This window comes from Salmo salar, chromosome ssa03 (assembly GCF_905237065.1).
Source record: "Salmo salar chromosome ssa03, Ssal_v3.1, whole genome shotgun sequence".
Lineage (NCBI taxonomy): Eukaryota > Metazoa > Chordata > Actinopteri > Salmoniformes > Salmonidae > Salmo > Salmo salar.
Window position 1 is genome coordinate 52,083,724 of NC_059444.1, and position 21,668 is coordinate 52,105,391.

The following is a 21,668-nucleotide window of genomic DNA, read 5'->3' on the forward strand; positions in this document are numbered from 1 at the left end:
AGGTTGACCTCAGGTCTCCCCACTGGAAGCCCGAGGTAGGGGGAGCAGGGGAATCTATCAAATAGCGCACCTCTAACTGTACAGTACTGTACAGTACTGTACAGTACTAATGCAATTAGTCAAATCAGTCACACTACAAAATGCTACCAAATAAACCACAATTCATTCATAATACTGTGCATATCTAGTTTCAGACATATTGTTGCATTTTTTTCTGGCTTGTGTAAAATCGTTAAGAATAATATAAAACCAGTCTGCACACCACCAAGGTGAACTGGTTTAGTCTTGACTCTTGGTTGACAGTGTTGGGGGGGATGGGTAATGTATTGATGCTCGAGTGCCAAATCAACCATAACTTGTTTGTCTTTGTTGCTTCTTTTTGATATTTATGAGTCTTATTTTTGTATATATTTATATAGTTTTAAATGCTATGATTATTTATTTGTGTACCAAATGTTTGAATAAAAATTACAGTTAGTGCAGAATGGTTTTTATTTTGTTGTGGCGGGTGTGCGGGGCTGAAGGGGGGGGGGAGGTTCCCCAGGAAGCCATACAAGCTAGAACCATCACTGGGTGGATGGATTATCTTGGCAAAGGAGAAACGCTCACTAATAGGGATATAAACATTTGTGCATAAAATGAGAGAAATAAGATTTTTTTGTGCATCTGGAACATTTCTGGGATCTTTTATTTCAGCTCATGAAACATGGGACCAACACTTGACATTTGCATTTATATTTTTGTTCAGTGTAATTAGCCTAGCACGCAGAGGCACATAAATGAGTTACAAACATCAATCCCTGTAAACAAACTCCACTATCAACTCTCAAATATCTCATAGGAGTGCTGATCTAGGATCAGTTACGCCATTTAGATCATGATGAATAAAATTACATGGACAGGGAGGACTTGATTCTAGATCAGCACCCCTATGGCCCCTGGAGTGGTTTTCCCCAAGTCAATTTCCTTTTAAAGGATACACAAAATGTAATCTTTACCTTACATCTTTCATGGTTAGTTACACCAACAAATATAGTCTATGGGCGTTCCTTTGAACTGATACACATTCCAACCAATTCCGTACAAATGAAGACAGCATCAAAAGTCATTTTTTCCCTTTTTTTATTTTTCAAAATTATTTTTGTGTTTCTGTACAACAAATTCTGTAGCAGACCTCAGCTCCACTTTGCATTGAACCTGAACGTAACTTGGCCTCTCTTTGTACAACAGTTCTATATCCCAGCACACAAATCCATTCCTCCTCTTTCTATCAGATTCTCGCTCATCCATCATCACCGTTGCCCTGCCCCACCAACTGAGGAGTATCTCAATAGTCTTATGAGTCCCCTCCTCATCTCTCCTTCGTTTGAATGATGTGAAAGGACAGGTTAAAGTGAATTTCCAACACACATCCACCAAAGTCCTTTCACCTGTGCTGTTTTCTTTATGCCGGTGAAGGGGATGAAACAAGGAAAAGGAACTACTTTTGACTATTGAGACCCACCCCTCTAAGCGTACATCAGCACTACATGTGGGTAGCGTCATCACACATTCTCTGTCCCGTCAGCTCTGTCTCCATGCCCTAGTCTAAAAATCACAGCCTCTGAAAATGAATCCAGCATGTTCCGTCGTGAACGTGTAAACTGAAGTAAACCACCCCAGACGTGTCTTGAGGTATCTTAGAGGTTAGAGTATTGAAATGCACCCACTGGAGACCCAATGTTTCCCACCCCACCATTTTGTTGTAATGTTGGTGCTGTTCAGAGTTGGCAGTGTGAGTTTAGGAGCCAATGGTAGATGATTCTCTACACAAGAGATCCTGGGCTCGGTTAGAATACTTTAAAATAGCTCATTCCTTTCTCGTACTTGACTACTGATGAGTGGGAAGGTGAAAGCATAAAAGTGGCGACACTTCGCTTCAATCCAATCCGATCCTGTTCTATCCAGAAATATCTTCCAGAAAGGAAGGCGGAAGGAAAGGAAGGACAATGAAATAGTCACACCAAGCTATTTAAAATGTATGCACTTGCTTGTTCTTGGCTGTTGTAACCAACAAATTCTGAGTACTTTTGGTGGGGTGTAGTAGTGTATAGGATGAGTACTGTAGTGTACAATCAACAAGCTTGGCTGGTCCGTGTCAACATGAACCACAAGAAGAGAGGTACAATATGGCACAAAACGTGCTGGAGTAGAGGCTGACTTTAGTCTTGAATTCAATATATTCACACATACAGCTAAAAACATGAACGGCCCGTCCACATTTAATACTGGCTCTATAACACCACGACCTTTCGTGGTAATGCACTGCCCAGTAGACTCCGACCCTGAGACCATAGAGGGAATGCTTGGGGAAAGGTAGTCGTTTTTCTTCTCTTTAAAATAATAATAAAAACAATAGCATTCTTTCCATAGCGCTCCATAACAGTAACATTGCTCTTACTCCCCACCTAGTGGTCAAAATTGGCAATTAAAACATTTAAAAAATACGATTTTTTTTTTTTTTAAACAAAATTAGTGTGTAGAACAAACATTACAACTGCTCTAGTAGTAATAATAATAGCAACCATATCTATTTTCCCTCAAAACTATTTTCCAATTTCTATTCACATGGCAAAATGATCATTATTATTACTATACCAGCGTTTCAGAGTGCTTTTATGTACACTAAGTACAATGTAGGACAAAGGTGTTGAACAGTGAACAATCTTCAATTTTACTGTCAAAACTTCTGACAGGTATTATATACTTATATGCATTTCTATAAACATGTATGAATACAATGCTTTCTGTACAGCACTTTCATGCATTGAATTGTAATAACTGCTTTATGCACATGTACTTCTACACACACCTACCAGGCTGTGTGTCCAGGAATGGGTCAAGCGTGAAAAAACTAAGCGAGCATTCAGCTCTGTACACTCACCCGCTTTCATAAAGTTCACAGGGAAATTATTGCTCGGCAGTGGCAGAGTTGTGTTGGGTCAGCCGAGCCACCGGATGGCAGTGTTACATCTGTCATATATTTGAAAATCCTATTACCAAAAAAAAAAACCCAACTGTTTCTGTAGTTGCCTCTCGTAGTTCCGCTCCTTGCTTCACCACAAATGGACAGTATACGACCCATCATTACCTAGTATGCTTCACGTGTTAGTTTCTGCATTATTTACATTGTATTTTAAAGCACCCTCTTTCAAATAGTTATCTCCACATCCATTCATTTCTCTTAGTTTGATGTCAGCAGAGAAACCCATTGCCGTTAAAACTCCCCTTTAAAAACACCGCTTTCCCCCCACTTGTATCCCTCCCGTCTGTGCAGACATTGTTATACTCTATGGTGTCTGTCTAATCTAAGCAGCTAGTCTGCTCAACTGACTCCTACTGGTGGCCAGCCCTGTCTGACATCTGACCTTACTGTTAATATTCCGCCCCCTCCCTCATCTAAACCCTTCTCCTGAATTTGTGAGAGAGATGACCTCATCCAACAATAAAAATCCCCTTAAACAATTGGAATGGTGGACCTGCTTTGGCTCTGCCCGTTGTGGTGGTAAACCTGTTTTAGAACCACCCCCTCCATGAACAAACACTCTTGTGGAAGTGAGATCAGGGACATTCAACCCCCCCCCTCCCCCCTCCCCCACCTACTCACTGCATGGCATATCTCAAACGACACCCTATTCCCCATACGAGAGGGCTAGGGTGTCGTTTCAGAGGCAACCTCAGAGAAAGGGCAGGCTTGGTTTGTTCTCTCACCCCGCCCCTTTAAGACTGAGGGGCGGAGCCTATCGTTGCCCTTCCCCTTTAAGAGTAGGAGAGGTGGGAGCCGTTGGAGATGTGTGAGGTGACCGAGGTGCTCCGGCTCAGAACCCCCTCGGCCCCCCCTGCCCCGCCAGGCCCCCCTGAGGCCGTCCTCCTCAGGGGCTGGGGGCTGTTCCTCAGGGCCATCAGGCTGGGGCCCCTGGCAACCAGACCCCCGTATCCCCCTCCCTGGGAAGACGAGGAGGAGGAAGAGGAGGGCGGCGAGGAGGAGTAGAGGGAGATGGGTGGTGGGGGAGGCGGAGGTGGCAGGAGAGCCAGGGACTGGGCTGAGGCGTGTTGGGAGAGGTGGTGGTGATGAACTCCTCCCCCGTGGTGGTGGTGTTGGTGTCCTCCTCCCCCACCCCCCCACTCTCTCTCCCTCTCGCGGTCCTCGCGCTCGCGGCTCTCTCGGTACAGGTGTGGCGTGCTCTGGTGGTGGTGGTGGTGGTAGTGCTGGGGGAGGTAGTGTTGCTGCTGCTGCTGGTGATGGTGATGATGGTGGGAGGACGAGGAAGAGGAGGAAGATGAGGAGTTGGAGGAGTGGCCTCTACCACTCATGTTCATCTCACTATCCCTCCCCAGGCCGTGAGACGAAGTGATCGACTCGGCACGGCTGAACCCTCCTCCACCGCTGCAGCTGTTCTGGCTACGCCACGATGGGGTAGCCACAGAGTTCTGCACGCCGTGGCTCCAGTGGCTCCCGGAGCGAGGGACAGGGCGCGAGGGCCAGCCCCCGGGGCCAGAGGAGGGGCTGGGGTTGGGGTAGCCCTGGTTGAAGGCCTCGGCGGGGATGCCCGTCAGAGCCATGTTGCTGAAGCCAAGACGCATGCTCTCCGAGTCAAATGCCTCGATTTCCCGTGCCTGGCGCTCCAGTAGAGTACGGATACGCTCTGAACGCTCGTTCTGCAGAGACAGCATCTCTTCCTCAATCTAAGAGAGGGAGAGGGAGAGAGAGAGAGAGAGAGAGAGAGAGGATAGAAAAAACATATATTTTAAGTGACCTATCCTTTTTGGTGTCATCTATATTGTACATATTCTCTTGCACACACACACACGCGCCCCCCCCCCCCCACACACACACTCCCTTCAGACACCCCTCCGCCCCATCTCTCCGTGTCACTCTCACCCTCTGTTCCAGCAGGGCCCTGCGGATGGACACCCTTTGCTCCAGGTCCTTGGCTTCTCTCTCGTGCTGGGAGTCTGTGTGGATCTTGATCTTGCTCTGGTAAGCGTTCAGCAGCTCCAACTCCTGCTGCAGCTGCATCCGCAGCACCTGGTATTCTGCTTCCTGGGTCTCGTCCAATCGCAGCTAGAGGGGGAAGAGGGGGGGGATGGACGTCAGTAGAGCACACCCTGGTCTAATGGACGGTTTGGGGATGTCTACCACTCAAAATGTGGTATTTGTAGTCCTAGTTTGTAATTTTAGTAGTTCTAGAGCTTAGTATGGACGTAGTACGTGTTTGTTGTACTGAAATTTGTTGGTATACATTTTTGGTGTAGCTGGTTTAATATGTAGGTGTATAGTTGATGTGTAGTGGGTGTGATCTGCATTATGTGCGTGTCTTTGTGTGGGTTATGTCTCTCTGTGCGTGTGTTTAGTTTTTTTGTAGTATTGCGTCGTTGTAGTTGTATGAGAGGTGCACGGTAGGGTCCTTGCCTTACTCACAGCCTGTGTGGACAGCATGTCGTTGATGGAGTGGTCGTACTGCTCGGCCAGGATGGCCAGTTTCCTGGTCTGCTCCTCCTTCAGCCTCTTAAGCACCGCCTTGTGGTCGGCCTTGGGAGTGCTCTCCAACAGGTGGTTCCTCAAGGCCTTGTACTGACGCGTCTGGATCTTACACGTGTCCTGGAACTGACGCTTGATCTGGAGCTCCTTGGACTGGGAGAGGGGAGAAAGGAGAGTGAGGGAAGGAGGAAAGGAAGGCGAGAGAGAGGGAAGGAAGGAAGGCGAGAGAGAAGGAAGGCGAGAGAGAAGGAAGGAGAGGAAGGAAGGAAGGAAGGAAGGAAGGAAGGAAGGAAGGAAGGAAGGAAGGAAGGAAGGAAGGAAGGAAGGAAGGAAGGAAGGAAGGAAGGAAGGGAGAGGAAGGAAGGAAGGAGAGAGAGAGAGAGGGAGAGGAAGGAGAGTGAGAGAGAGAGGAGGAAGGAGAGAGAGAGAGGGAAGGAAGGAAGAGGAGAGAGAGAGAGAGAGAGAGGGAAGGAAGGAAGGAGAGAGAGAGAGAGAGAGAGGGAAGGAAGGAAGGAGAGAGAGAGGGAAGGAAGGAAGGAGAGAGAGAGGGAAGGAAGGAAGGAGAGAGAGAGGGAAGGAAGGAAGGAGAGAGAGAGAAGGAAGGAGAGAGAGAGGGAAGGAAGGAAGGAGAGTGAGAGAGAGAAGGAAGGAGAGTGAGAGAGAGAGGGAAGGAAGGAAGGAAGGAGAGTGAGAGAGAGAGGGAAGGAAGGAGTGCGGGAGCCTTACCTTAAGGCTCTTGGGCTGCTGGCGGACTTCCACTGTGTGTTTCTGCCGGAGTTCCTGCTCCCTCCTCTTGTTGTACTCCATCTGGTTGGTGAGCTCTGTCTGGTGCTGCGTGCGGATCAGGTCGGCCCGCGTACGCTGCACCGCCCCCAGCTGACGGAACTCCAGCTCCTGGGTGGACTCGTGGTGCCTCAGCAGCATGGCACACTCCAGGTCCCTCTGGGTCTGCTTCTTGTTCAGGTCCTAGAGGGAGGGGAGAAGGGAGAGAGCCACAGAGAGAGTTGGGGAAAGAGAAAGAAACAGGTATAGGAAGAAAGATGGAGAGAGAGGGAGTGAGAGAAGGTAGGAAACGTGTCAACCAAGTGTGTCCAATGGTTTTTCTTTATTTTTACATTGTAGCATAATAGTGAAGACATCAAAACTATAAACACATATGTAATCATGTAGTAACCAAAAAAAGTGTTCTATATTTGAGATTCTTCAAAGTAGCCACCCTTTGCCTTGATAACAGCTTTGCACACTCTTGGCATTCTCTCAACTAGCTTCACCTGGAATGCTTTTCCAACAGTCTTGTAACAGTTCACACATATGTTGAGCACTTGTTGGCTGCTTTTCCTTCACTTTGCGGTCCAACATCCCAAACCATCTCAATTGGTTTGAGGTCAGGTGATTGTGGATGCCAGGTCATCTGATGCAGCACTCCATCACTCTCCTTCTTGGTCAAATAGCCCTTACACAGCCTGGAGGTGTGTTGGGTCATTGTCTTGTTGAGAAACAAATGATAGTCCCACTAAGAGCAAACCAGATGGGATGGCGTATCGCTGCAGAATGCTGTGGTAGCCATGCTGGCAAAGTGTGCCTTGAATTCTAAAATAAATCACAGACAGCGTCACCAGCAAAGCACCCCCACACCTTCTCCTCCATGCTTCATGGTGGGAACCACAAATGCGTAGATCATCCGTTCACCTAATTTGCATCTCAAAGACAGGGCCATTGGAACTTTTTTCCACTGGTCTAATGTCCATTGCTCGTGCTTCTTGGCCCAAGCAGGTCTCTTCTTCTTATTGGTGTCCTTTAGTAGTGGTTTCTTTGCAGCAATTCGACCATTAAGGCCTGATTCACGCAGTCTCCTCTGAACAGTTGATGTTGAGATGTGTCTGTTACTTGAACTCTGTGAAGCATTTATTTGGGCTGCAATCTGAGGTGCAGTTAACTGTAATGAACTTATTTTCTGCAGCAGAGGTAACTCTGGGTCTTCCCTTCCTGTGGTGGTCCTCATGAGAGCCAGTTTAATCATAGCGCTTGATGGTTTTTGTGACTGCACTTGAAACTTTCAAAGTTCTTGAAATGTTAATTATTGACTGACCTTCATATCTTAAAGTAATGATGGACTGTCGTTTCCCTTTGCTTATTTGATATGGACTTGGTCTTTTACTTAATAGGGCTATCTCCTGTATACCACCCCTACCTTGACACAACACAATGGATAGGTTCAAACGCATTAAGAAAAGAAATTCCACAAATAAACTTTTAACAAGGCACACCTGTTAATTGAAACGCATTCCAAGTGACTACCTCATGAAGCTGGTTGAGAGAATGCCAAGTGTGTGCAAAGCTGTCATCAAGGCAAAGGGTGGCTATTTGAAGAATCTCAAATAGAAAATATATTTTGATTTGTTTAACACTTTGTTACTACATGATTTCATAGGTGTTATTCATTGTTTTGATGTCTTCACTATTATTCTACAATGTAGAAAATAGTAAAAATAAAGAAAAACCCAGGAATGAGTAGGTGTCCAAACGTTTGACTGGTACTGTATATATGTATGTATGTATGGAGATAATTGCCTTGAGACAGTTGAAACATGGATTGTGTATGTGTGCCATTCAGAGGGGGAATTGAGGGGGGGTGGAATGTCTTGAGTCAATAAGTATTTAACCCCTTTATTATGGCAAGCCTAAACAAGCTCAGGGGTAAAAATGTGCTTAACAAGTCACATGGAATCAACTCTGTGCGCAATAATAGTGTTGAACATGATTTTTGAAATGACTACCTCATCTCTGTACCCCCCACATACAGACATCTGTAAGGTCCGTCAGTCAAGCAGTGGATTTCAAACCCAGATTCAACCACAAAGACCAGAGGGGTTTTCTAATGCCTCGCAAAGGGCACCTATTAGTAGATGGTATGACGACCCTCCCAGTCTGTCTGCTGGATTCTCCCTCTTTGCCCTTGTTTTCCGTAACAGGACGTTGTCGGTGGAAGGAGCTGGGAGGGTCGTCATCGGAATGGGACACACCTGGGCCCGGGTGTGTCCCGGGATAAATTCACCTTTCCCCCATGCATGGAGGAGACTCTCTCCATGTAGACACACTTGGATTTTGGTAGTGGTATTTTGGTGGCCGTTTTGCTACCTTTCAACACCTCTCATTATCACATCTATGCACGCAACCACTCACTTAAAGCATTGTTAATTGTATATAGGTCACTTCAGTTAATAAATATATTTTTGTTGTTCCTTATCTCCTTTTTTTGTTACAGGCTTCGGGCTGGTTTGTGACACGGGGGCTCGTCCGGGATTGTAAGGTTGGTTCCTAGACATCAAGGTAGATAGTATTTTGTTGCATTCTGATGGGTTAATGCTTATTGGAATGCGCTTTGGTTGGTATTCACGGCATCGTCTTAAGTGTTTGGTGTAGTGCCTTAGATGCGTATCAATGATTTTGGTTGTCCGGTGATGTCATCAAACAAGTGCTTGCCTGGTAGAGTATGCCAGTGTGCTAAATACTAGTGTCGTTGGGGCTTACTGGTATGTGTATTGTGTTTGGGAGAGAACTTGGGAGTTAATGTTTGAAAACTCTGCAGGTGTTTGTTTGCATCTTTTGTTACAGCTTTTGAGTTGTAATGTTTGGTGCTGGTTGCCTTTGTTTGAACTTGACACTGCGGTGGATAGTTGGTTGTGTTCTGCGTTGGCGAGAGTATCATTGGTTAGTTTCCAGGCCCCTGCCCAGGCTGGAGACTCTTGCTCTACTCGCTGTTGGGACATCGGTCTGAGGTGAGTACAATCTGCTGTGTACCTCAGTGGGAGATTTGGGTAGGGTAGTGTCATTTGCAACCCGGAGCTTTTGGCCCATTCCTCCTGACAGAGCTGGTGTAAGTGAGTCAGGTTTGTTGGCCTCCTTGCTCGCACATGCATTTTCAGTTCTGCCCACACATTTTCTATAGGATTGAGGTCAGGGCTTTGTGATGGCCACTCCAATACCTTGACTTTGTTGTCCTTAAGCCATCTTGCCACAACTTTGGAAGTATGCTTGTGGTCATTGTCCATTTGGAAGACCCATTTGCGACCAAGCTTTAACTTCCTGACTGATTTTCTTGATGTTGCTGTAATCTACAATTTTCCTCCCTCATAATGCCATCTATTTTGTGAAGTGCACCAGTCCCTCCTGCAGCAAAGCACCCCACAACATGCTTCCACCCTTGTGCTTCACGGTTGGGATGGTGTTCTTCGGCTTGCAAGCCCCCCTTTTCCTCCAAACATAACAATGGTCATTATGGCCAGACATCTCTATTTTTGTTTTATCAGACCAGAGGACATTTCTCCAAAAATTACAATCTTTGTCCCCATGTGCAGTTGCAAACCGTAGTCTGGCTTTTTAATGGCGGTTTTGGAGCAGTGGCTTCTTTCTTGCTGAGCGGCCTTTCAGGTTACGTCGATATAGGACTCGTTTTACTGTGGACATAGATACTTCTGTACCTGTTTCCTCCTGCATCTTCACAAGGTCCTTTGCTGTTCTGGGATTGATTTGCACTTTTCACACCAAAGTACGTTCATTTCTAGGAGATAGAACGCGTCTCCGCCCTGAGCGGTATGACGGCTGCGTGGTCCCATGGTGTTTATACTTGCATACTATTGTTTGTATAGATGAACGTGGTACCTTCAGGCGTTTGGAAATTCATCCCAAGGATGAACCAGACTTGTGGAGGTCTACAATGTTTTTTTCTGAGGTCTTGGTTGATTTTATTTTCCAATGATGTCAAGCAGAGAGGCACGGAGTTTGATGGTAGGCCTTGAAATGCATCCACAGGCACACCTCCAATTGACTCAGGCTAATTGACATCATTTATCAGAAGGTTCTAAAGCCATGACATTTAATGGAATTTTCAAAGCTGTTTAAAGGCAGTTAACTTAGTGTATGTAAACTTCTGACCCACTGGAATTGTGAATACAGTGGAATCTCTAAACAATTGTTGGAAAAATTACTTGTCATGCACAAAGTAGATGTCCTAACCGACTTGCCAAAACTCTAGTTTGTTAACAAGAAATTTGTGGAGTTGTTAAAAAAAGAGTTTTAATGACTCCAACCTAAGTGTATGTAAACTTCTGACTTCAACTGTATCTCATCTCTCTCCTGTGGTGCCCAGTGTGATTGGCTTTTCTCTTGTTGTGGTCTGGTGTGCTCAGCAGAGGGGAAGAGCGAGATTATTTGTAGTATTTACTTGTGACTATGGCGTCTTGTATAGATGAGTTCATTCGCTGTCCATCAGAGTAACTGTTAGAATTATGTATTAAAGAACTGTTGAAGATTGCTGATCACTACCGGGTTGAAACCTGTGATGAACGTCTAAAATTTCTGTTAGGTTGATATATACTAGAAGTTACCACTGGGCAACCTCTGCCGAGGACTCGCCGTTTTGCTACAACGGCTGCTCCGTCTGTGAGCCCTAGTAGTCGGTCTTTTGAACAACAGAAAGAACTGCTTCTGTTACAACTGGAGCATGATTGTGACAATGCTCGTGTTAAGCATGAATTGGAATTTTAAACAGGATTTGGAGCGTGCTAAAATCAAGCTGCAACAAGAGCGGCTAGAGTTGTTTAGGGAAGGAAAGCTCTCGGTTGTTTGTCCTGGGAAGGTTACCCAGATTTACCTAGGGGTCGCTCCTCCCTCGGTTGTGCCCTGGACTCATTTGATATTGTTGGAAACATAGTAGTTGCCAAAATTGAATGAGAAGGACCCTGAGACGTTATTTTCGTTGTTTGAGCGTGTTGCTAACCACACTTTAATGTTGCAGTGTGTGTTGACCGGTAAAGTGCAGGAAGCATATGCAACTCTTGGTGTAGCTGACCGTGTTAGTTATGGAAAGGTTAAAATGCCTGGGTTACAGATTTACGAATTAGTTCCTGAGGCTTACCGCCAACGATGTATTACTTTAAAAAGGGCTGGCAGACTCATGTTGAGTTTGCACGAGAGTTATCGTCAGTTTAATTGCTGGTGTTCTGCAACTGCGGGTGACTTTCCAGGGGCTGTGTGATCTGTTTTATGCTAGAGCAATTTAAGGAGACAATCCCTGATCGTATAGCCACGTACATTAATTAACGAAAAGTGAAGACGGTCTCTGAAGCTGCGGTTTTGGTGGACAAGTACGTTTTGACTCAAATGTCTTTGCTGAGCCCCGTATTCGGAGTGAGCGGGGGCGTTCGCAGAGATTTGGACCTTGCCCACCGAGATACTCTGATTCACGGACAGAGTTTCATTCAACTTCGGTTGAGCCTGGCTCCTGTGGTAAAGCTGACTTCGGTCAAGAGTGTCACTACTGTCAGGGTTCTGGTCATTGGAAAAACGAATGTCCTGTTCAGCCTCCAGTATTTATGCTGCAATAGATTGTGTCGGGGGGCTAGGGTCAGTCTGTTATATCCGGAGTATTTCTCCTGTCTTATCCAGTGTCCTGTGAATTTAAGTATGCTCTCTAATTCTCTTTTTTTCTTTGTCTCTCAGAGGACCTGAGCCCTAGGACCACGCCTCAGGACTACCTGGCCTGATGACTCCTTGCTGTACCCAGTCCACCTGGACATGCTGCTGCTCCAGTTTCAACTGTTCTGCCTGCAGCTATGGAACCCTGACCTGTTCACCGGACGTGCTACCTTGTCCCAGACCTGCTGTTCTCGACTCTCTAGAAACAGCAAGAGCGGTAGAGATGCTATGAAAAGCCAACTGACATTTACTCCTGAGGTGCTGGCTGACCTGTTGCATCCTTTACAACAACATTATTATTATTTGACCTTGCTAGTCATCTATGAACATTATAATATCTTGGCCATGTTCTGTTATAATCTCCACCCGGCACAGTCAAGAGGACTTGCCACCCCTCATAGCCTGGTTCTTCCTAGGTTCCGGCCTTTCTAGGGAGTTTTTCCTAGCCACCGTGCTTCTACACCTGCATTGCTTGCTGTTTGGGGTTTTAGGCTAGGGTTCTGTGCAGCACTTTGTGACATCAGCTGATGTAAGGGCTTTATAAATAAATTTGACTGATCGTTCTCAGGGCTAAGGGTAAATTCAGTGCTTGTTAAACCTAAGCCTACGATGTTAGCAGCGCCTGTCCCACATCAGTTCACTCGTCACTCCCTCATGCCCAGGGGCATGTGAAAGTCCATATTGACCCAGATTATTTGCCTTTCGTGTCAATGTCAGGAAGTGAAGATCGAGAGACATAGGTGCCTCTGAGTAGTCTGTGTTACCCTTCTCTGCTGAGACTAATTCAGGGGAATAGGTTTCAACTCTGTCAGTTCCATTGCAAAAATTGATGTTGGATTCTGAACTGGTGAAAGGTGAGGTTGTTGTAGGGGTGCGTCCTTCGTTGCCTATTGAGGGTATCAACGTTATCTTTGGGAATAACTTGGCTGGTGAGCATGTGTGGTCTGTCTATCTCTAGTGGTTTCCAATAGGCCATCAATTGTAGGGATTCCCAATGAGAGCGCAGCGCTTCCCAGAGGTGTTCTCTGCGTGTGCAGTGACGACACAGATTTTGCTTGTGGTCGATTTGTGCGTTTGCTTTGGCACCTTTCAACACCACAGCTATGCACACAACCACTCACAACTGTATATAGGTAACTTCAGTTAATAAATGTTTTTGTAACTTTGTGGGTGCCTGATCAATTTCACATAGAAATGCCATTCTCATTGAAAGCAAGTCTGAAGCAGTAGATCTGTTCTGTGTGGTATTTCTATGCCTCCCGTTCTTTTGTTTTTGCGTGTTTTGCACACTAGCTTCCAACAGGTGAAAATATGTTACCTTCAGAAAGTATTCAGACTGACCTTTTCCACATTTGATTTCCTAGCCTTATTCTAAAATAAAACAATTTCCTCAGCAATCTACACACAACACCCTATAATGGTAAAGCTGTGCTGTGACGCTCCCCATCCAACCTGACAGAGCTTGAGGATCTTCAGAGAAGAATGGGAGAAACTCCCCAATACAGGTGTGCCAAGCTTATAGCGTCATACCAAAAAAGACTCGAGCCTGTGATCACTGCCAAAAGTGATTTCAAGTACTGAGTAAAGGGTCTGAATACTTATGTTTCTAGCAAACATTTCTTGCTTTGTCACTACAGGGTAGTGTGTGTAGATTCAAGAAAATGGCTGTAACCAAAAATGTGGAAGAAGTCAAGGGATCTTAAAACAAGGAAATAAAACATAAGGTGTCGGATTGGGCGCGGTCCCGAGGTTAAGCCTCGTGGAATTCCTATCCACACCTACACCTTATGGTCTGTTTCCTTGAATTGCTGGCACCAGTGTGGATTTACATGCTAATTAGGCTTGGGCGGTATATCGGCGTATTTTGGAAATAGCCACAGGATGGTTTATCAATACATTTTTATAGCTATACTAAACAAAAATATGAACGCAACATGGAAAGTGTTAATCCCATATTTCATGAGCTGAAATAAAAGATCCCAGAAATGTTCCATATGCACGAAACGCTTATTTCTCTACAATTTTGGGCAGAAACTTGTTTACATCCCTGTTAGTGAGTATTACTCCTTTGCCAAGATGGCATATCAAGAAGCAAATTAAAAACAGCATGATCATTACACAGATACATCTTGTACTGGGGACAAAAGGCCCCTCTAAAATGTGCAGTTTTGTCACAACACAATGCCACAGACGTCTCAAGTTGAAGGAGCGTGCAATTGGCAGGAATGTCCACCAGAGCATTTAATGTTAATTTCTCTACCATAACGTTTTAGAGAATTTAGCAGTACGTCCAACTGGCCTCACAACTGCAGACCATGTGTATCCATGCCAGCCCAGGACCTCCACCTGCGGGATCGTCTGAGTCCAGCCGATGAAACTGTCTAACAAAGCCCTTTGTGGGAAAAACACATTACGATTGGCATATGCCCGCCATAGATTCTGGCCTAATAAATGTATTGACGGATTTCCTTATAAACGATATCATTACGTGTACCACCACCCATGTTATTTACATTATTAAATGTCCATGTGGGCTCTGCTATGTCGGTAAAACCTCCCGCTCTCTCAAACAGAGAATTAGTGAACATAAAAGTTCAATCAGGAGAAACGACAGGGATTATCCAGTCGCAGTACATTTTGTGGCATAGAGAAAGTTAAGATATCAGACAGGGGAGGTGATATTAACAATACTCTGAGCAAAAGAGAATGTTTTTGGATTTTCACCCTCCAGACATTATTTCCTAAAGGACTATGTATGTTATGTTTTGAATTTGAAATATGTCCCCATTTAAGATTACTCTGATGTTTTTCGTATGATGTACTCAATAATTAATGGAAACTTATAATGTCCTCATTGTGGTTTTATGGACGTATTCAATGCGTCTTATTTATACACTTTTGTAATATTTGTGAAATGCATATTGTTATGCTTGGTAGCACTTATTTATTTTTCCTTTGCCTCCAACCCCTTTCCATACGTGGAACGGATGTGGGTGGGGCTAGGTCTACATAGAGGTGCTGTTTTCAGAAAATTCACAAAAGCTCTGACGAAGGCCGTTAGGCCGATACCTAAGCTTATTAAATATCAGTGATACTATCAAGAGCAGTGTGCGGTTTCCTTTTTTCCTTCATCCTGTTTCAACTGTTGCCATGTACCTGCAACAAGATTGCTCAGATGTGCGAGTGCCTTTTGAATTTCGGATTTCCTTATATGAAATATAACTCAGTAAAGTCGTTAATTGTTGCGTTTATATATATTTTTTTAAGTAATCACTTGCAGATTGCTTTTCTCATTTCACCTGTCACATTATGAAGCATAATAACGCCCAAACCTATTGCTAATCAATTCAAATTTTGTGTGAATCACACGACTATGACGTGTGGCTCTAAATCGAGGCAACAGTTTTATTAGATGTGACTTTGAAAAACAGCAAATTGCCAATCAAAATAATTGTTTTATCACATCAGCCATATTATTTTTGGGAAGCCCAATTGATTCTGATTTGAGGCATATAAAGTTTACATGTAAAAACTTCTGCTTGAAGTCGATAATGGTAATGGGGGGGGGGGGGTGATGCTAGATGGTGATGGACAGATCTGCCAATTAAAACCGGTGGCTGTTTTCACCGCTCCGGTCATAAGCTTCCATTCAGAGGCGCTGTGAAACCAGATGGTTTGACAGAGAGCCAGCTGGTAGACGAGACCTCTCTGAGCAGGTCAATCTCCGCCAGTAATATACCTATACTCTAGGTACTACAATAGGTCTGCTATACCTCTCTGAGCAGGTCTTGTTCCAGATTGTGTCGGGCCAGCAGCATCTTCCTCTTGTACTGGCGACACTGCAGCTCGTAGTACTGCCTCTGTCTCCTCAGCAGCCCAGCCTCCTCCTCCGCCTGCAGCTGCTGCAGACACTCCTTCTGACGCACCAGCCATTCCTGCTTCTCCCGCTTAGGGGTCGACTGGTTCTCATTCAGTTCCTAGTAGAAACACAGGGGGAAGGGTTAGAGGGTGATACCAGCCATTCTTGCGTCTCCCGCTTAGGGTTTGACTGGTTCTCATTCAGTTCCTAGTAGAAACACAGGGGGAAGGGTTAGAGGGTGACACCAGCCACCCCTGCTTCTCCCGCTTAAAGGTTGACTGGTTCTAATTCGGTTCCTAGTAGAAACACAGGGGGAAGGGTTAGAGAGAGTGACACCAGCCACTCATTACAACACAGGGGGAAGGGTTGAAGGTAGGGACATGACAAATGGCTCATAAAAATCCACAATGCAGAGTAATGGTCCTATTACGTATGTATGAACACTAGGGCCGGGCAATTAAGTTACATGTACCGCAGTCATATACCCTTGAAAGCGCCTCGGCTAGGGCACGTTTGTGTGTCTAAGGGTACACTCAGGCTTTTTAAATGCCAACAAAACCTTCTCCAGAGAAGGTTTCGAGGTGCCACTGAACGGGCATTTTACTTGTCTGTAAAGGAATGCCGCTTCTGAAGGGGAACTAACTGTCAATCAAATTATCTCGAGCTGCCTGCATCTTCCATAGCAAGCTAGCAAGGGATGGAGAGAGAGGGGAGGGGCACAGTATAGGCAGGTCAGCCACCAGACAGACGGAGTCAGAACCGTGCACTAGGCCTATCTATCGGCAATCAAAAGCTGCACCTCGCAATTTCTAGCAGTAAAAAAAACTTCAGTAAAGCAGTGCCTATCATCAATGAATAGGCTAGGGGAACAGACTGAAGACTGAACACACACCTGCATCATTAGTGAAGAGAAAGAGCAGACGAGCCAGCTGCACTGTGATAAAAAAAGATTAAAAAATCCGTAGGATTACAAATAATTTGAAGACTGCAAATTAACTGCAAGAACAGATACAATGTTTGATTAAAACATAATTTCAAACCTTGCTTACATTTGTATACGATTACTTGGTTCTCTATTATACGTGGGAATACTTTGGGAACAGATTTCTAAAAATGTTTAGCTGATTTGTGGAGCTGATTTCCTGGTGTTTTTACAGTCTTACGTGCAACAATAAAACATTTATTATTTGTTTTATATTTTGCTAAGAAAAATTGGGGGGCCAAATAATTTTGCCTGCGTGCCGCCAGTTGAGGAACCCTGGGTTAGGGGGTGACACAAGCCAATCAAAACAACACAGGGGGAAGGGTTAGAGGGTGACACCAGCCACTCCTGGGTCAGTCCCATGTGACTGCAATTGTATGGTTGTCATGAAATGGTTGGAACAAGGTAGACGTGTGGTTGGAATAAGGTTGTACCTCTTTGAGCTGGTCCTTGCGCTGGCGGTACTGGCGTTTCTGAGACTCCAGTAGACTGGTCAGCTCTTTCTTCTGCTGGCTCAGGATATGCTGCTGGAACTTCTTCTCCTCAGCTAGGGCTGCCTTGGTCTGGAGAGAGAGAAAGAGAGGGAGGTATTTGGTATTTTATTAGGATCCCCATTAGCTGTTGCAAAAGCAGCAGCTACTCTTCCTGGGGTCCACACAAAACATGAAATAATACAGAATATTAAGAGATAAAAACAGAACTACAACAATGCATTTTTTTTTAAAGGCACACGTAGCATACATATCAATATATACACAAACTATCTAGGTCAAATAGGGTAGAGGCGTTGTGCCGTGAGATGTTGTTTTTAAACCAGGTTTGCTGTTCATTTGAGCAATATGAGATGGAACGTAGTCCCATGCAATAATAGCTCTCTCTATATAATACTGTAAGCTTTCTTGAATTTGTTCTGGATTTGGGGACTGCGAAAAGACCCCTGGTGGGTCAGAGCTGTAAGTTGACTATGCAAACAATTTGGGATTTTCAACACGTTTCTTATAAAAAGAAGAAGTGATGCACTAAGTCTCTCCTCAACTCTTAGCCAAGAGACTGGCATGCATAGAATTTATATCAGCCCTCTGATTACAGTGAAGAGCAAGATATTCCACTATGTTCTGGGCCAGCACTAGGTCTTTCCTTGCAGCACTCGGCCACACGACTGGACAATAATCAAGATTAGACTAAACTAGAGCCTGCAGGACTTGTTTTTGCAATGTGGTCATCAAAAAAGCAGAGCATCTCTTTATTATGGACAGCCCACTCCCCATCTTTACAATCATTGAATCTATATGTTTTGACCATGACAGTTTACAATCTAAGGTAACACCAAGTAATTCAACAGCCACACCATTCATTAACAGATTCAGCTGAGGTCTAGAACTTAGGGAATGATTTGTACAAAATACAATGCTCTTAGTTTTAGAGATGTTCAGGACCAGTTTATTACTGGCCACCCATTCTAAAACAGACTGCAACTCTTTGTTAACCTGTTAGGGCTAGGGGGCAGCATTTGCACGTCTGGATAAAAAAATGTACCCGATTTAATCTGGTTACTAATCCTACCCAGTAACTAGAATATGCATATACTTATTATATATGGATAGAAAACACTCTAAAGTTTCTAAAACTGTTTGAATGGTGTCTGTGAGTATAACAGAACTCATTTGGCAGGCAAAACCCTGAGACATTTTCTGACAGGAAGTGGATACCTGATGTGTTGTATTGACTTTAAACCTATCCCATTGAAAAACACAGGGGCTGAGGAATATTTTGGCACTTCCTATTGCTTCCACTAGATGTCACCAGCCTTTACAAAGTGTTTTGAGTCTTCTGGAGGGAGATCTGACCGAACAAGAGCCATGGAACGATGATGTCCCATTAGACACCTGGCGCGCGAGTTCATGTTGGGTACCCTCGTTCCAATACGTTATAAAAGAGTATGCATTCGTCCACCTTGAATATTATTCATGTTCTGGTTAAAAAAGGCCCTAATGATTTATGCTATACAACGTTTGACATGTTTGAACGAACGTAAATATATTTTTTCCCCTCGTTCATGACGAGAAGTCCGGCTGGCTTAGATCATGTGCTAACAAGACGGAGATTTTTGGACATAAATGATGAGCTTTTTTGAACAAAACTACATTCGTTATGGACCTGTGATACCTGGAAGTGACATCTGATGAAGAGAATCAAAGGTAATGGATTATTTACATAGTATTTTCGATTTTAGATCTCCCCAACATGACGTCTAGTCTGTATCGCAACGCGTATTTTTCTGGGCGCAGTGCTCAGATTATTGCAAAGTGTGATTTCCCAGTAAGGTTATTTTTAAATCTGGCAAGTTGATTGCGTTCAAGAGATGTAAATCTATAATTCTTTAAATGACAATATAATATTTTACCAATGTTTTCTAATTTTAATTATTTAATTTGTGACGCTGACTTGACTGCCGGTTATTGGAGGGAAACGATTTACTCAACATCAATGCCATAGTAAAACGCTGTTTTTGGATATAAATATGAACTTGATAGAACTAAAAATGCATGCATTGTCTAACATAATGTCCTAGGAGTGTCATCTGATGGAGATTGTAAAAGGTTAGTGCATCATTTTAGCTGGTTTTATGGTTTTGGTGACCCTGTCTTTGACTTGACAAAACATTACACACAACTCTTGTAAATGTACTGTCCTAACATACTCTAAATTTATGCTTTCGCCGTAAAACCTTTTTGAAATCGTAAAACGTGGTTAGATTAAGGAGATGTTTATCTTTCAAATGGTGTAAAATAGTTGTATTTTTGAAAAATTTGAATTTTGACATTTATTTGGATTCAAATTTGCCGCTCTTGAAATGCACCTGCTGTTGATGGAGTGCACCACGGGTGGCACGCTAGCGTCCCACCTAGCCCATAGAGGTTAAGGGTTTCAGTGACTTCATTAGCTGTGGTTGCTGATGCGTATATGGTTGAATCATCAGCATACATGGACACAAATGCTTTGTTTAATGCTAGTGGCAGGTCATTGGTAAAAATAGAAAATAATAGAGGGCCTAGAGAGCTGCCCTGCGGTACACCACATTTTACATGTTTGACATTAGAGAAGCTCCAATGAAAGAAAACCCTTTGAGTTCTATTAGACAGATTGCCATATCATGGATTCAGAGCTGAGGTTGAAAAGCCATAACACATTTTATTTAAACATATTATGGTCAATCATTTCAAAGGCTGCACTGAAATCTAACAGTACACCTCACAATCTTATTATCAATTTTTTTCAACCAATTATCAGTCATTTGTGTCAGTGTAGTACATGTTGAGTGCCCTTCTCTATAAGCAAAATAATTGGCAACATCAAACGGTTTTGAGATGAAAAAGCCATCTAATTCGATAAAAGATGGAGTTGAAGTTGTCTTTCTGCCCATAATTTCATTTAAAATACTCCAAGTTTTTTTCCCATCATTCTTTATATAATTGATCTTGGCTTCATAATACAGTTTCTTCTTCTTTGTTGAGTTTAGTCATCGTTTCTTAATTTTCAGTAAGTCAGCCAGTCAGATGCACAGCCAGACTTATTAGCCACTCCTTTTGCTCCATCTCCTTCACCATTACAGTTTTTCAATTCCTCATCAATCCATGGAGCCTTAACAGTTCTAACAGGCAGTTTCTTAACAGGTCCATGTTTATCAATAATTGGAAGAAGCAATTTCCTAATTTCATCAAGTGCAGCATCTGGATGCTCCTTGTTAATCACATTAGACCAACAAAAATGTATCTCATCATGCAAAATATTTCGTATGATCTCTTATACACTATTTCAGGCCCAGCTTTTGGAACTTTGGCCTTCCTGGATATAGCCACAATATTGGGATGAAGGGAGAAAAATAATAAATTCTGTTCATCTTTCCACAGTACTCCTTCCCTACTTCTTGCCCGGTTTGACCCCCTCTCCCCCAAAACTCTGGTTCTCCACCCCTCCTTCTTTCCTCCAGTCCCGCCATCCCTCACCTCCTTCTCCAGTATGGCCTGGTGTTTCTTGCCCAGTTTGTCCCCCTCTCCTCCGAAGGTGTTCCTCTGGTTCTCCAGCTCTTTGTCTAGTCTCAGCTGGTGCTCATCCATCTCAGCCTTCAGCTTGTTCTCCAGGCCCATCAACTGTTTCTGGTGCTGCCTCCTCATCCTCTTATAGCCAGACATCTGCTCCCTCAGCGCTGAGCCCTGCTCATGCTCCTGGATCTGACGAGTAACCTGGGGAGAGAGAGAGAGGGAAGAGAGAGTGGGGAGGAGAGAGAGAGAGGGGAGGAGAGAGAGAGAGGGAAGAGAGAGTGGGGAGGAGAGAGAGAGAGAGAGAGAGAGAGAGAGAGAGAGAGAGAGAGAGAGAGAGAGAGGGAAGAGAGAGTGGGGAGGAGAGAGAGAGAGAGAGAGGGAATATGTCTCAATACTATCTGACATCTGAGTTTTGGATTGAGCCTGCCTGGAGAGACAGGTGGGCGGGGTTTTCAGTTGTGGGACAGTTCCATTGGATCGCAGGCAAACTCAATCAAGCTCAGGTAAAGTAATTGTAAGAAAACAATAAAAGCGTTCATAGTAGTATGAGAGAGGGGTTAGGGGTTGTGCTAGTGGTTGGGTCAGAGAGAGGGGTTAGGGGTGTGCTAGTGGTTGGGTCAGAGAGAGGGGTTAGGGGTTGTGCTAGTGGTTGGGTCAGAGAGAGGGGTTAGGGGATGTGCTAGTGGTTGGGTCAGAGAGAGGGGTTAGGGGTTGTGCTAGTGGTTGGGTCAGAGAGAGGGGTTAGGGGTTGTGCTAGTGGTTGGGTTAGAGAGAGGGGTTTGGGGT

General features: G+C 44.4%; 1 protein-coding gene across 2 annotated transcripts in view; it reads right to left on the minus strand.

The window, feature by feature from the left end:
* Window positions 1-1,105: 1,105 nt before the first annotated feature.
* Window positions 1,106-21,668, minus strand: part of LOC106600755 (serine/threonine-protein kinase TAO2) — a 36,171-nt gene continuing 15,608 nt past the window's right edge. Inside the window, exons 14-20 of one of the 2 annotated variants that reach the window (XM_014192362.2) lie at window positions 20,847-21,083; window positions 17,274-17,402; window positions 15,772-15,975; window positions 6,248-6,487; window positions 5,462-5,674; window positions 4,922-5,104; window positions 1,106-4,725 (exon numbers count right to left, since the gene is read on the minus strand). In XM_014192362.2, the coding sequence (XP_014047837.1) occupies window positions 3,799-4,725; window positions 4,922-5,104; window positions 5,462-5,674; window positions 6,248-6,487; window positions 15,772-15,975; window positions 17,274-17,402; window positions 20,847-21,083 (2,133 nt within the window). In that variant the 3' untranslated portion in view covers window positions 1,106-3,798. Of the gene's footprint in view, window positions 4,726-4,921; window positions 5,105-5,452; window positions 5,675-6,247; window positions 6,488-15,771; window positions 15,976-17,273; window positions 17,403-20,846; window positions 21,084-21,668 lie in introns of both variants that reach the window. The other variant, XM_014192361.2, reaches the window with a different exon arrangement.